We start from the raw sequence: 14,213 nt of genomic DNA, 5'->3' as shown, positions 1-14,213 counted from the left end.
CGCGCACACCTCCGGGGCCTTTGGATTGGGGGACTGCCTCCCTCAAGGCAGTCACCCCGGCCCCAGTGGGGGATAGAGGGGGGCGGAGTTGGATACGCCCCCACCTCTGGCTCTTCTGCGGCGGAGGGAAGCGGGACGAGCTGACTCCCGCTCCCTTTCCGCCGCCTCCTTCCGCGAGATAACTTCCTCGCAGAAGGAGCTCACCGCCAGCCACGATCTCTCGCTACTGACCATCCTCCGAACTAAATTCGGCAGCGAGAGATCGTCCCCCACTATTCGTGTGAGGACACGGCGCTCACTCACGAACGCTGGGCATTCTTCCAGCGTGTGTTGCGCCGTGTCCTCAACACCTCCGCATTCGTGGCAGCCGGTCGTCGGCTCCTTCCTCGCCACATGACACAGATACCGCCCGAAGCAACCGTGCCCGGACAATATCTGTGTCATGCGGTACGTCAGTGGCCATCTCCTATTCATCCACCGTTTGAGGATGGGACGGACAGCCTCGACGGTCCTCAGGCCGGCCGATGGACTGGCCAGCCTTTCTCTCCACCTGATCCTGAGGATACGCCGAAAGTCGGACCTCCGCGCTTCAATCCCGTGGCCAGCGGGTGCCTCCCCATGGAACGTCGCTCCGCGCGCCAGTGATACACTGACGCGTGGAGCTCCGCTACCAAGTCCCACGGAGGAGACCCCGCCAGCAGACCCGCCGCCTCCCCGGATATGGTGCGGTAGCCTCTTATGGCCCGTATGGCCATGACCCTGTGTGGCCTGTTAAGGCAGGCCACATTTTCCCTACCTAGGGCCCCCACCCAGATGGGGGCTCCGTACAGGGCCATGGACCGCACCACGCCGAGGTATAGGCGGCGGGAACCTTCTCCCGGCCCCCTCACGTTTGGCAGCAGCCAGCTAAGGGCGCCGGCGGCTGCCATAAGGCGAGGGACCAGGTTCCGAAAGTGAGCGCGGAAGCTCCAACGACTGTACAGGTCAAGCCCCAAATACCTAATACAGGGCTTGACCCCCACCCTCTGGCCACTGACGACCAGCTGGGCATCCGGAGGTGGCGCACGCCGAGGCCCATGAAAACACAGGACCTCGGTCTTCTCCAGCGCCACCTGGAGCCCAAGCCTTCTTATACGACCGACGACCAGCGCCACGCATGCCGTGGCAAAGCGGGTAGCCTCCAGTAGGTCCCGCCCCCGGGCAGTGACCAAGGTGTCATCCGCGTAACACACAAGGTCAGTGCCCGTTAAAAGGGCGCCCCGCAGGTTCCAATCATACCCGATGTTCCACAGGATCGGGCCCAGAACCGACCCCTGTGGAACACCGCGTTGCATTTCCCTCGACACTACAACGCCGTTCCGCCCCGTGCATAGCACAGACCTGTCCTCGAGGTAGGCCCCGATCACGTCCCGAATGTAGGGAGGCGCGCGATGGTATTTCAGCGCCTCCCTAATAGTCGCAAAGGGCAGGGTGTTGAAGGCGTTCTTTATGTCCAACGAGACCGCCAACAACACCCCACCCTGGGACGTCGCCTCTTCCGAGAGGGAGCGCACACGCGAGATCGCGTCGATCGTCGAGCGCCCCTCTCGGAACCCGAACTGCTTCGGGCTGAGATCGGGACCTACCCGGGACAGGTGTTGGACGAGTCGGCCCGCCAAGATTCTCTCGAAGAGCTTGCCGATCTCGTCCAACAGCACTATGGGACGGTTCAAGTCTGCCGCAACAGGGGCGAGGATCCTGGAGATCCCAGGCTCGGAGAGTGGGCAGAAAGCGGATGCGCTCGCGACGAGGCTCCGTGAAGTTCTGGTGGGCAACCCCGTACAGGTCTCCAGACCCATTAAATCGGCAGAAATGCGAATTATGGGCCTGGATGATTCTGTTACGATAGAGGACGTGGTAGAGGCAGTTACCAGAGATGGAGAGTGTAAGCCTGAGGACGTGAAAACCGGAGAAATTCGAGTGAACGCCTCGGGCTTAGGCACCTGCTGGGTAAGGGCTCCCATCCTGGTGGTAAAGAAAATAACCACAGCAGCCCGTATCCGAATCGGCTGGATATCGGCCCCCGCCGAGCTCCTCAAGCAGAGGCCGCTGCGGTGTTACAAGTGCCTGCAGAACGGCCACATAAGGACAAGGTGCCCGCACGAAAGGGACCGCAGTGGCCTCTGCTTTAGGTGTAGCAAGCCTGGCCACAAATCCGTCGGCTGTACAGCCACACCAAATTGTGCCATCTGCCGTGAGGCAGGCAGGCCGGCGGAACACTGGCTGGGAAGCAAAAGTTGTTCCCAGACCAGGCAAATCACTAAGAAGGGGCCGGCACCAGCACCTCCCGCGACCGCCGCCACCGTAACTTCCAACAGTTACGACGTGTTGGAGGAGGAGACGCCTTCCTAATGGCTCCCCGTCCCCTTCGTCTCCTCCAGGCGAACGCGAACCACGCAGTCGCTGCACAGGACCTTCTCCTTCAAAGTGCGGCTGAGTGGCTCGTGGACCTGGTCGTAGTCGCCGAACCATACAGAGTTCCTTCCTCTGACAATTGGTTCGGCGACTCAGACGGCCTGGCTGCTGTCGTCCGAGTCGGGGGAAGTTCAGCCTCCTCTCCCTGTACTCCCCTATTTAGGGGACGGGGTTACGTAGGAGTGAGTTGGGGGGAAATCGTCGTCGTCGGAGTATACTTCTCTCCCAACAGGACCGTCGCCGAATTCGAAGAGTACCTGAACGGGTTGGCCACCTTCATAAGTGTCCACTCAACCCGTTCAGTACTCGTCATGGGGGACCTCAATGCTAAATCCACAGCTTGGGGTTCCCCCAGTACTAGCGCGCGAGGCGCGGTCCTGGATGACTGGGCGGTGGCGTCCAATCTCGCTGTTTTAAACGTGGGGTCGGTCGCCACATGCGTGCGATGGCAGGGGGAATCCATAGTGGATATCTCCCTTGCCACTCCATCCATCGCACGCCGGGTGCGGAGGTGGCAGGTGATGGACGAGGTGGAGACCCTGTCGGATCATCGTTATATCAGGTTCGACATTCTCCCCCCGTCCGGAGCTCCGCACCCGGAGCGCCTAGAGAGAAACGCTCCGACGTTCCCCAAATGGGCACTGAAGCGTCTCAATAGAGACTTGCTGGTGGAGGCTTCTATAGTGCAGGCCTGGTCATCATCTCCATCCAGGCCTGTGGAGGTAGAGGAGGAAGCTAATTGGCTTGGGGAGGCCATGACCCGCATCTGCGATGCGGCCATGCCCCGAGCCCGCCCTCCCCCTCCGAGACGTCAAGTGTACTGGTGGTCCGAAGAGATAGCGGCCTTGCGAGTCGAAAGCATGGCCGCTAGACGCCAGTACATTAGGCACCGCCGTCTCAGGCGGGGCCGTGACGCCGCTATAGAAGCCGAGCTGCACGAGCAATATACGCAGAAGAAGAAGACGCTGCAGCTCGCCATCAGGAGGGCCAAAGAGAGTGCCAAGGAGGAACTCCTGGAGACTCTCAACAAAGATCCATGGGGGCGCCCATACAGGAGCGTAAGGGGCAAATTACGCCCCTGGACGCCCCCCGTGGCAGAGAGCCTCCAGCCCCAGCAATTGGAGGGGGTGTTGACAGCTCTATTCCCAGAGCAGCCGGAGTTCACACCCCCTCCTATGGTGCCGCGCAGCCGTCAAATAGAGGAAGACGACGGCGGCACCCAAAGGGAAGTTGGGGTTCCGTCAATCACGGCGGAAGAGTTCTCCGCGGCCGTGGACAAGCTCCGGGGCAAGAAAACTGCCCCAGGGCCTGATGGTGTTCCCGGCCGGACTCTATATTTGGCCCTTGGTGCCCTTGGGGACCGACTCCTAAGCCTCTTCAATGAGTGCATGGAGTTGGGGCGATTTCCCAAGAAGTGGAAGGCGGGCAGAGAAGTCCTGCACCGCAAGGAGGGGCGCCCTGCGGATTCCATATCCCCCTTGGCGTTCCGCCCGATAGTCCTTCTTGACGGTCGGCAAACTATTCGAGAGGATCATAGTACGCCGCCTCGTCAAGCACCTGGTCCGGGTGGGTCCCGACCTATCCCCGAATCAATTCGGGTTCCGGGAGGGCCGATCCACGATCGATGCGATCGCACAGGTTCGTGCCCTCTCGGATGAAGTAGTCTCCCGGGGAGGGGTGTTGTTGGCGGTGTCTCTCGACATCAAAAATGCTTTCAACACCCTTCCCTTTGAGTGTGTTAGGGAGGCACTCAAATTCCACCAAGTGCCTCCCTACCTTCGGGAGGTGATCGGGGCCTACTTCCAAGACAGGAAAGTGATGTGTATCGGGCGGAACGGCGCGGTGATTGAGAGGGAGATGCAACGCGGTGTTCCACAGGAATCGGTTCTGAGTCCGGTCCTGTGGAACATCGGGTATGACTGGAATCTGCGGGGCACCTTGCTCGACGGGACCAGCTTAGTCTGCTATGCGGACGACACGCTGGTAACGTCCCGCGGGCGGGACTACAGGGAGGCTGCCCGTCTCGCTACTGACAGTGTGGCACTTGTTGTCGGCAGGATTAGGAGGTTAGGGCTCCAAGTGGCGCTCGAGAAGTCGGAGGTCCTTTGTTTCCATGGACCCCGACGAGCGCCGCCACCAGGAGCCCATATCGTGGTCAGCGGTCATAGGCTCGAGGTCAAGCCACATATTAGATATTTAGGGCTTGACCTTGATAGTCGCTGGGGTTTCCGGTTCCACTTCAAGAACCTGGCTCCTCGTCTAATGGCGGCGGCCGGCGTAAAGCGCCGGAGTTGAGTCAAGGAAGTAGGTACCTAGTACCTACTTCCTTGACTCAAATCGATCGTAAACCGATGTTACCCAACTATTGTTTTTTTCTGTATAGGTCTATATAATTCGCTCCGAGTGCGGCCCCACCATAATCTTTTTCTTTTTTTTTTTTGGCGGGTAGTTGCACTGTTCAGTCAATAAAATATTCCATCCTCATTATTAATTTATATTATTATTAAATTTACATATTATTAGTTATATACCAACAATTTTTGTATATTATACACTAAATTTTACCAACCAGCGTTTGTAGGCACATACATGCACTCATAGTCTAATTATTTGCACTAACCCGCCTGCCACTGCAACTTGTTTCTCAAATCAACTACTTCGCAATAATTCACAAGTCTGTCACCACACCACCGGATACAATGGCCAGTGTTGCTGATGTAGCATCCATTCAGAAGTCCATGGAGGCAGTCTTATTCAAGAAGATGTCCGAGCTCGAGGGCCAGCTGAAGACTGCATCATCTCCGAGTCCAACCATCACTCAGCTGCAGCAACAGTTCAGTGAGTTTAAGGAGTTAATGCTCACTATTTTCACTCTATTAAGACAGCAAATCACTGAACTCATTATCTCCAACGATGAGATTGAAATGCGTCACCGTCGCAAACACCTTATTCTGAGTGGTGTTCCTGAGAACAGCGATGTCAAGCTGACCACTACTGTAACCAAAATACTTCGGGATCGTCTTGGTGTTATTGTCAAAGAGGCCGACATAGTAGGCTGTTATCGGATGGGAGCCACCACAGAGGGGCGGTGTAGACCGATTGTTTTTCGGCCCTGCAATCCCATTCTTAAGCAGGACATATGGTCGAAAAAGACACAACTGAAGGGAACCCAGTTTGTCCTTGCCGAGTTTCTGACCAGACGCAGACAACTATTATTTATTGAAGCCCGAAGACGGCTTGGCATTACAAAAGTTTGGACATTCAACGGTAACATTTATGCCAAGAATGCTTCTGGGGTGCGTCAGCGTATCTCAAGTTTGGAGAACCTCGAAGTCATTTCCACAGTGTCGAGTCTGTCTGCATCGGAATCAGCTGATATTGTTATCAAGCCAGCGCACGCAGCTAATGCTGCAGCTGCGCGCTCTAAGCGCACCGTGAGGTCAAAACAGTAGTTCGTTGTTTTGTTATGACGGTGATACCTTAATCTTTTGTTTTTATTTCACCCACTTTACTTTTATTTTGTATCCACATATATTTACTCAGTCGATAATTTCTTTAAAATATTCTTATGTCATGAAGACAAGACAATCAATTACCACAGATCAGTGACAATGACGCCTAGATATAGTTTGTCATTTTGTGTCAGTGGCACGCTGTCACAGTAATATTGTCATAATTCTTTTCCGTGACTGCGTACCCACACTTTTGAGTCTGATATGATTACATATTAATTTCTGATTTATTCAAATTTGAAGATTGTGTAGTTTTAAGTTTACGTATTAACATTTATTTCATGTGGGCTTACTGTTTGAAATATTGAATATGCTTGTCTATTGTTGTGAATTGTTGATTTTTTTTCTTTTTTTTTTTTTTTTTGCAGTTGGCCGGCGGTTGGTGCAAGGTATGAGTGTTGGTGCAACGCGTCCACTTAATCTTCATTTTTATTAGTTTATATTGTGTTAACTTATTATTATTTATTTTATTAATTATATGTATATATTACTTATTTATTTACATATTTGATACTACAATGTCTGACAATGAATCCTTTTTTTCGGCCCATAGCTCTAATGATTCATTTATGTCTCTTGATATGTCCCTATTAGATGTATCTCTTTCTTCTAATCTTAGCAACGAATTATTAAAAACACACCGCAACCTAAACATTTGTCACATTAATGCTCAAAGTTTACCTCAACATCATAGTGAATTAATGAATACTTTTAGTGTGAATACTGTAGACGCGATCTTGTTTTCAGAGACCTGGTTAAAACCCTCTCTGCTGTCTACTACCGTTAGTTTACCAGGGTACTTCTTAATACGAAACGATCGTGTGGACAGGCGGGGTGGTGGGGTAGCTATTTACTTACGGAGTGGTCTCCCATATAAAACGTTAGCTATCTCAACTGCGGCAGGTGGTGCTGAATATTTGTTCGTGGCGGTTGATGTTAAGGGTTATATATTGTCCTCCTTCCACTGACTACTTCCATGACGTTGAATCTATTTTCGCGAATATTATGGCGGAGCATGCACATCATGTTATCATGGGTGATTTCAACACTGACTTGCTCAAAGAGACTTACAGATCTCGTAAGCTGGGCGATATTGTGGAGTCGGTGGGCCTTTCTGTGTTACCCCTTAATGCTACCCACGTTAACAATGACTCTCATGACACCTGGATTGACCATGTTTATGTGTCTTCACCTGATTACATATTAAAGCATGGTCAATTTCCAGCACCTGGATTCTCCAGACACGATCTCCTTTACGTCTCATATTACATAAAAACGTTCAAGCCTAAGCCTTCCGTCGTTCGTCTGCGTAGTTTTGCCAAAATTGACACGTCAACTTTAGGGAAAGATGTGACTGATTTTGATTGGTCATGTGTACTATCCGCCTCGTCAATAAACGATAAGGTGTCCGTTTTTAACCAGTCTGTTCTCCAAATCTTTGACAGGCATGCTCCGGCTCACTTTGTCAGAATTAAAAGACAGCCAGCTCCCTGATAACTGCGGAGTGCACATGGTTTTAAGAAAGCGTAACCGTGCGTTGAGGGCATTCAAAATTGCGCGCAACCGCTGCAACTATATGGTAAGAGCTGCTAAACGCCGTCACATCCACTCGAACATACTAAATACCTCTTCGGCCAATACCTGGAAGTTTCTCAAATCACTTGGATTGTGCAAACAATCTGAGGATTTTTCCTCGTCTATTTCGTTAAATGACTTAAACAGGCATTTTTCCACCGTTCTCATATTGAGCGATTCTCTGAAATCTACTTCTCTAGCTGAAATAACTTCATGGCCTAAACGTCCTATTGATGAATTTTTATTTGTACCAGTTGCTGATGATGAAGTCTACAAGATAATCTCCTCAATAAAATCCAATTGCATTGGTTTTGATGATGTGAATAGGATAATGATTATTCTCTTACTTGAACATTTGCTACCTATCATTACTAACATCATCAATTCTTCTTTGCTTTCCTCCGAGTTTCCAACACCCTGGCTCAAAGCATTTGTACTTCCCCTTCCTAAAGTGTCATCCCCACAACTTCCCAAGGATTTTAGACCAATTTCAATCCTGTCCTTCCTCTCAAAAATTTTAGAAACTGTTGTCCACAGACAATTATTTGGCTTTGTTTTGAAAAACAATTTATTGAGTCCTTACCAGTCAGATTTTCGTCCTGGACACAGCACTACTACTGCCTTACTGAAAATCACTGAGGACGTGAGGGAGGGCATGGAACAATCTAAATTAACTGTCCTCGTCTTAATCGATTTCTCCAATGCATTTAACACCGTTGATCACGACATCTTACTCGCCATCCTTGCACATCTTGGGATTTCATCATCAGTTGTTAAATGGTTTGCATCTTATCTTCGTGGTCGTCAGCAGGCAGTTCGTATGAACCAATCTTTATCTGAGTGGTGTGAGCTTGTTGCTGGCGTTCAGCAAGGCGGTATATTGTCTCCTTTACTTTTTTTCTATCTTTATTGATTTTATCACTACAAATCTCAAATGCTCTTACCATCTATATGCGGATGATCTCCAGGTATACTCTCAAGCTATAGTTTCTGAGCTTGGTGAGGCCATCGATCATCTCAATATTGATCTTAATCATATTCTTAAATGGTCCGAAAAGTTTGGTGTATCTGTTAATCCTTCCAAGTGTCAAGCAATAATCCTTGGAAACAAACAACAACTTTGCAAAATTGACTATGGCACTTTGCCTCCAGTTCTCTTTAATAATCAAACTATTTCCTATACTGCTCATGTTAAAAATCTCGGTTCATTGATGGACAGTACTCTTAGCTGGACAATCAATCACGTTAATGAGATCAGTCGAAAAATTACAATGGCACTGCGTAATATATATAGGCTTAAAAATTTCCTCCCTATAAGTACAAAAATTCTCCTTATCCAATCCTTAGTCTTTCCCACCCTTGATTACGCTGATGTGTGTTGCTCTAGCATTAATGTTGACCTTTTAAACAAATTGGATCGTCTTCTCAACAACTCTATCCGCTTCATTTTTAATCTCCGCAAGTTCGATCATATTTCTTCTTATCGTTCACAGCTTAAATGGCTACCTATCCGTTACCGTAGAAATGTACGTATTCTATGTACTCTATACTCCATTTTATACGATCCAAATTCTCCTGATTATATTAAGAGTAAATTTCACTTCCATGGGGACAACACCAATCGCTCCCTTCGCACAACTAGAAGATTTCTACTTCATGTTTCGGCATATTTGTCTGGTTTCGTCCACTATTCTTTCGCCGTTCAGGCTATCAAACTTTGGAATGACTTACCTCTTGATATCAAAACCGCTACGAACAAAATTTATTTTAAATACTAACTACCGGAACATTATCTCAATTTGTAACTTTTTACTACTCTTTCTCTTTCTTTCATTATTTTTCCATTCTACTCTCTATGGTTCTGTGACTGTCAGACTATTGAGTATATATTTATTTTATATATGTGTGTATATATTTATTTGTATATATGTATAATATAATATTTGTATATATTTATGTAATTTATGATTGTATTCCTTAGATATATATTGTATTTATCATTTATTATATTTGCACCGCCAACATTTATTCTCTGCACCACCAATGGTCGACTGGTAGAAAATGTCGCATGGTGTTAAGTCCGCCAAATGTACTTTACTATATTTTGTATATTGTGTGCATTAAAGTTAGTGGAAAGCCAAAATACTATTTTGCCAGTTCTAAGTAAGGTGTTTGAAAAGATAATGTTAAATCAAATGTTACAACACTTCAGGGTTAACGGACTGCTTCACAGTCAGCAATATGGTTTCACCGCCGGCAAGTCTACCACTGACGCAGGTGTTGCGCTAATGACACATATTTTCGAATCTTGGGAGAAATCACAGGATGCACTCGGAGTTTTTTGTGACCTATCAAAGGCATTTGATTGTGTGGATCATAAAACGCTTTTGTACAAGCTCGAACATTATGGTATAAGAGATAATGATCTAAAATTAATGAGAACTTATTTAGAGGATAGGGTCCAAACTTTAGATATTGACGGTATAAAATCTAAGGGAGGTAATATTAAGATGGGCGTTCCACAAGGGTCAATCTTAGGCCCCTTTCTCTTTTTAATCTACATAAATGACCTTCCCTTTATGGTAGAGAAAATTGCAGATATAGTGCTGTTTGCGGATGATACTTCGTTAGTGTTTAAAATTGGACGTCAAAGTAATCAATTAGACGATGTAAATTGTGCTATGTCTGCAATATTAAATTGGTTTACATGTAATAACCTATTATTAAATTCCAGCAAAACAAAGTGTATAAAATTTACACTTCCTAATGTAAGACTAATAAATACACAGTTATTGCTTAATGACGAAATAGTAAATTTTGTTAATGATACAGTTTTTTTAGGTATAACAGTGGACTCGAAATTACAATGGGGGCCCCATATTTCAAAATTAGCCAGTAGACTTAGTTCTGCTGCATATACAATTAGAAGAATTAGGCAATTAACAGACGTGGCGACGGCTAAACTTGTATATTTTAGTTATTTCCATAGCATAATGTCTTATGGCATACTGCTGTGGGGTAAAGCAGCCGATATAAATACTATATTTGTTTTACAAAAGAGAGCCATACGTTCTATTTATGGTATGGGTTCACGAGAGTCATTACGTCAGTGCTTTAGAAAGAAAGAAAGAAAAATATATTTATCTGGCGCATACAAAGCAATCATACAACATATTATAAAAATTATAAGTAATTATTTTAAAAATACAGCTGCCACCAAATTGGTTTCCACTCAGCTTTGTGTTTGGGCTATAATGCCCAAACGCTGATTTTCAGTGGAACCTTGTAGAAAATAATTTAAAATATAAAATTTGTGTACCTACTGTTGCCTGCGTGAACGTGCGCTGTTGGTGCTTTTGATAAGGTGTAAGTCTATGCTATGATAATGTATGGAAATGAAAATACACATATAAAACGGTAAAAAATACATATACAGTACGGACAGTCATACAGTGGAAATTTGATTTTCTAATAGAAATTTCTTAAGTTTTTGTTTAAATGTAGATACAGATTTTGAATTTTTAATTGGAGGCGGTAGATTGTTCCAACATTTCGTGGCAGCGTAGCGAAAGCTGCCACGAAATGCCGCCGTACTGTACTGCGGGTATATTAAAAGAGATGCAAGTCTTGGCAGTCGTTGACTAAACTGAAGTTTACTGAATAAGTATGATGGTTGTTTTTTATGTATGATTCCAAAGAGCAACGAAGCGAAATGCAAGGTTCGTCGGGCATTCATATTTAACATTTTATTGGAATTTAAAAAAGAGGTGATGTGTGAGTATCGAGGAACTGGAAAACAAAATCGAATGCACGCATTTTGAATACGCTGTATAATTTTTTTTGTGCGGGTTAGTAAGCATTCTCCAAAAACCGTATCAGTATAATTAAGTTTTGATAGAACGAGTGATTCACACAATTTTATTCGCATATTGGTATCCAAGTAGTCGCGGATACGGTATAAAACACTGAGTCTATAAAAATAGTTACGCATTATCTGTATTACGTGCTCCTCAAAATGTAACTTTTGGTCCATAAGAAGACCTAAGTTGCGAGCTACTGATACAAATTCCAAACGATCACCCATAATTGAAATCTGTGGGTTCTGATCGAATACTTTTTTCGTTAAGTTTTTTGTACCAAATAGAATAACCTTAGATTTACTAGGATTTAAAAGTAAGTTGTTCTGTTCGCACCAGCTGTGTATCCGATTTAAATTCTCATTCAGTCTATTAACCGCTACGTGAGTTTCTATAGGTTTAAATGAAGTGTACAACTGTAAGTCATCGGCATATATATGATAATTACATTTGTTTATGCTATTAATAATATCAGCAGTGTAAAGAATAAATAATGTCGGTCCCAATATCGAGCCTTGGGGGACACCTCTTCGAATCAATTTAACATCAGAAACCGAGACTGTGCCATTATGATTTTGTATTTCAACAACTTGTGAGCGATCAGACAGATAACTACTAAACCATTGTAAGGCGTTTTTATCACAACCATAGAATCCAAGTTTAGATATTAGAAGCTCAACAGTATCGAAAGCGCGTGAAAAATCTAACAACGCTAGCAATGTACTATACCCAACATCCTGTGCCGCCAGGACATCGTCCACAACATCTAATAAAGCGGTGCCAGTACTCAGTGACTTTCTGAAGCCAGACTGTCTCAGAGGTAACATATTATGAACCTCAAGGTATTCCATTAGTTGACAAAAAAGGCAGAATACTAATAGGTCGTAGTTCATTGTAGTCATTAGGGTGTGCCGTTTTCGGGGTGGGTCTGACTATGGCTTTTTTCCATAAATCAGGGAAAACACCGGTTTCAATTGATTTATTTACAATAGATGTAATAATGGGCAGTGTGCGGGGCAATGTAAGCAAAATCATATCTAGATTAATGCCATCCGAACCTATTACATTAGTTGAGACAGATTTTATTATACGACCTACAACAATTTACAGGTTTAAGTGTAAATACAGCCGGACCGAATTTATTAGTTTCGAAAAAGCGACGAAGAGTAGGATCTGCACATTTACCGCCAGGGAGATTCAAAAAGTATTCGTTAAGTTTATTAGGGTTAGACAAATGAGCCGGTAATTCAATTGTTTTTTCTTTAAAATTAATAACATTCTTTTTTAGATTTTTCCATAAAGATCGTGGGTTGTTTGATAATTTATTAATATAGTGGTTGAAATATGCTACCTTTTCGTCATCAATTGCCAAACTGACGACAGCATTCAGTTCCTTATAATATTTTTTATGCAAATCTAATTTAGTAATCTTTGATCTAGTATATGCTTTATTACGCAATTTCATCATTTCCTTAATATTGTAAGTTATCCAAGGATAGGAGTGATTCTTTATGTAAAGGGATTTAATTGGAGTAAATTTATTAAATAAATCCAATATTAAATCATTAAAATTTTTAGCATAATATTTACATCATTAACCTCCAAATTTTCCCATAAAATAGAATTTACATTTGCATTAAACTGCTGAATATCAATATCCTTTAGTGGTCTATATATTATATACTTAGAAGGCAGTTTATTTCTCTTAATATTAAGATTACAAGTAATAAATGCGTGACTGCTAAGGTCTGGTATATGCCTTTAAAGACTCAAATATCCTCACAGTTACTTCACAATACATTTATGAAAATATTATGTATACACGGAAGAACTTAGAGAGTTTTAAAAAACTCAAAGACTGTACAAGTAGAAACTTACGCAATATAAATAAGCTTATTTTACCTAAATGCCGTCTGCACAAAATCAGTCATTCATTCTATGGTAATTGCATAAGATTTTATAATAAACTGCCAGAATCTGCATTAAATCTGACAGAGAGGCAATTCAAATCTTATATTAAACAATTTTTATGTAAGAAAGCCTATTACAGGATAGACGAATTCATAGATGACAACATATCAAGTAAATAATTAGTTTATTAGCATACAACGTTATAATTTAATTTTCTCATTGCTTTCTTGATTTAATTGATTGATTTTAGAAATATGAAAGCGTAGCGGTTTTTGTATGGCCGCATGCATTCTTATGTAAAATGTGAATACTATAACTATCAGATGGCAATTGTGAGTAGCTTTGACGTGGTCTGGTGTTTTGAGTAGTCATGCTCACTAAAATGTCCAGACTTGTGGCGGCTTGGTGGGCCGGGTCATTGGGCTCCCTAAAATATGGTCGAGCGCAGTGATGGCTGGCTCATCCGTCATACTCGTGAACGGGTGCTGCTTGTAGGGACTGGTCTGCTCTAATCACTATGACTGATTTCCTCTTATTAATTGTTTAACCAGTTGGTTATGTATTCAATATTTTTTTTTTGAGTATTTAATTGAATTAGTGCTAATTGATGGTTTGTATTCACACACTTAAACTTAAAAATGTAAAGTAATAATAAAATTATTTAAAAGAGCAACACGCAAGTTTCTTGCTCGTTCTTCTTGTGATGAGACAGCTTTCCGAACGAGCGGTAGATTAAAAAAAATGTAATGACTATTCAAAAGTGCTTCAATGTAAGTTTATTTGAATAAATGATTTTCTATTCTATTCTATTCTTGTTGTTTTATTTTATGCTTTGGCTCTATCCTTCTGAACAATTTTTCTTTCAGCTGTTTTTCTCCCTAAAGACTGCTCTGCATTTAATTCA

The 14,213-nt window shown here is 44.3% G+C and overlaps 1 protein-coding gene across 1 annotated transcript; it reads left to right on the top strand.

Annotated features, from left to right (window-relative positions):
* The first annotated feature begins 6,971 nt into the window (after positions 1 to 6,971).
* LOC131842127 (uncharacterized) lies at positions 6,972 to 7,460 on the top strand. Its single transcript, XM_059190645.1, has one exon. The coding sequence runs from the start codon at positions 6,972 to 6,974 to the stop codon at positions 7,458 to 7,460; it is 489 nt and encodes a 162-aa protein (XP_059046628.1).
* Positions 7,461 to 14,213: the final 6,753 nt, after the last annotated feature.

The sequence above is a fragment of the Achroia grisella genome, unplaced genomic scaffold (assembly GCF_030625045.1).
Source record: "Achroia grisella isolate CSIRO2021 unplaced genomic scaffold, CSIRO_AGI_Agris_v1 utg21250, whole genome shotgun sequence".
NCBI lineage: Eukaryota > Metazoa > Arthropoda > Insecta > Lepidoptera > Pyralidae > Achroia > Achroia grisella.
Note: the sequence above shows the minus strand (reverse complement) of the source record. Positions and strands in the feature narration are given on the sequence as shown.

What these genes read in the sequence shown, in the direction of transcription:
- LOC131842127 (XM_059190645.1), top strand. Translation starts at nt 6,972, where the DNA reads ATGGCGGAGCATGCACATCATGTTATCATGGGTGATTTCAACACTGAC.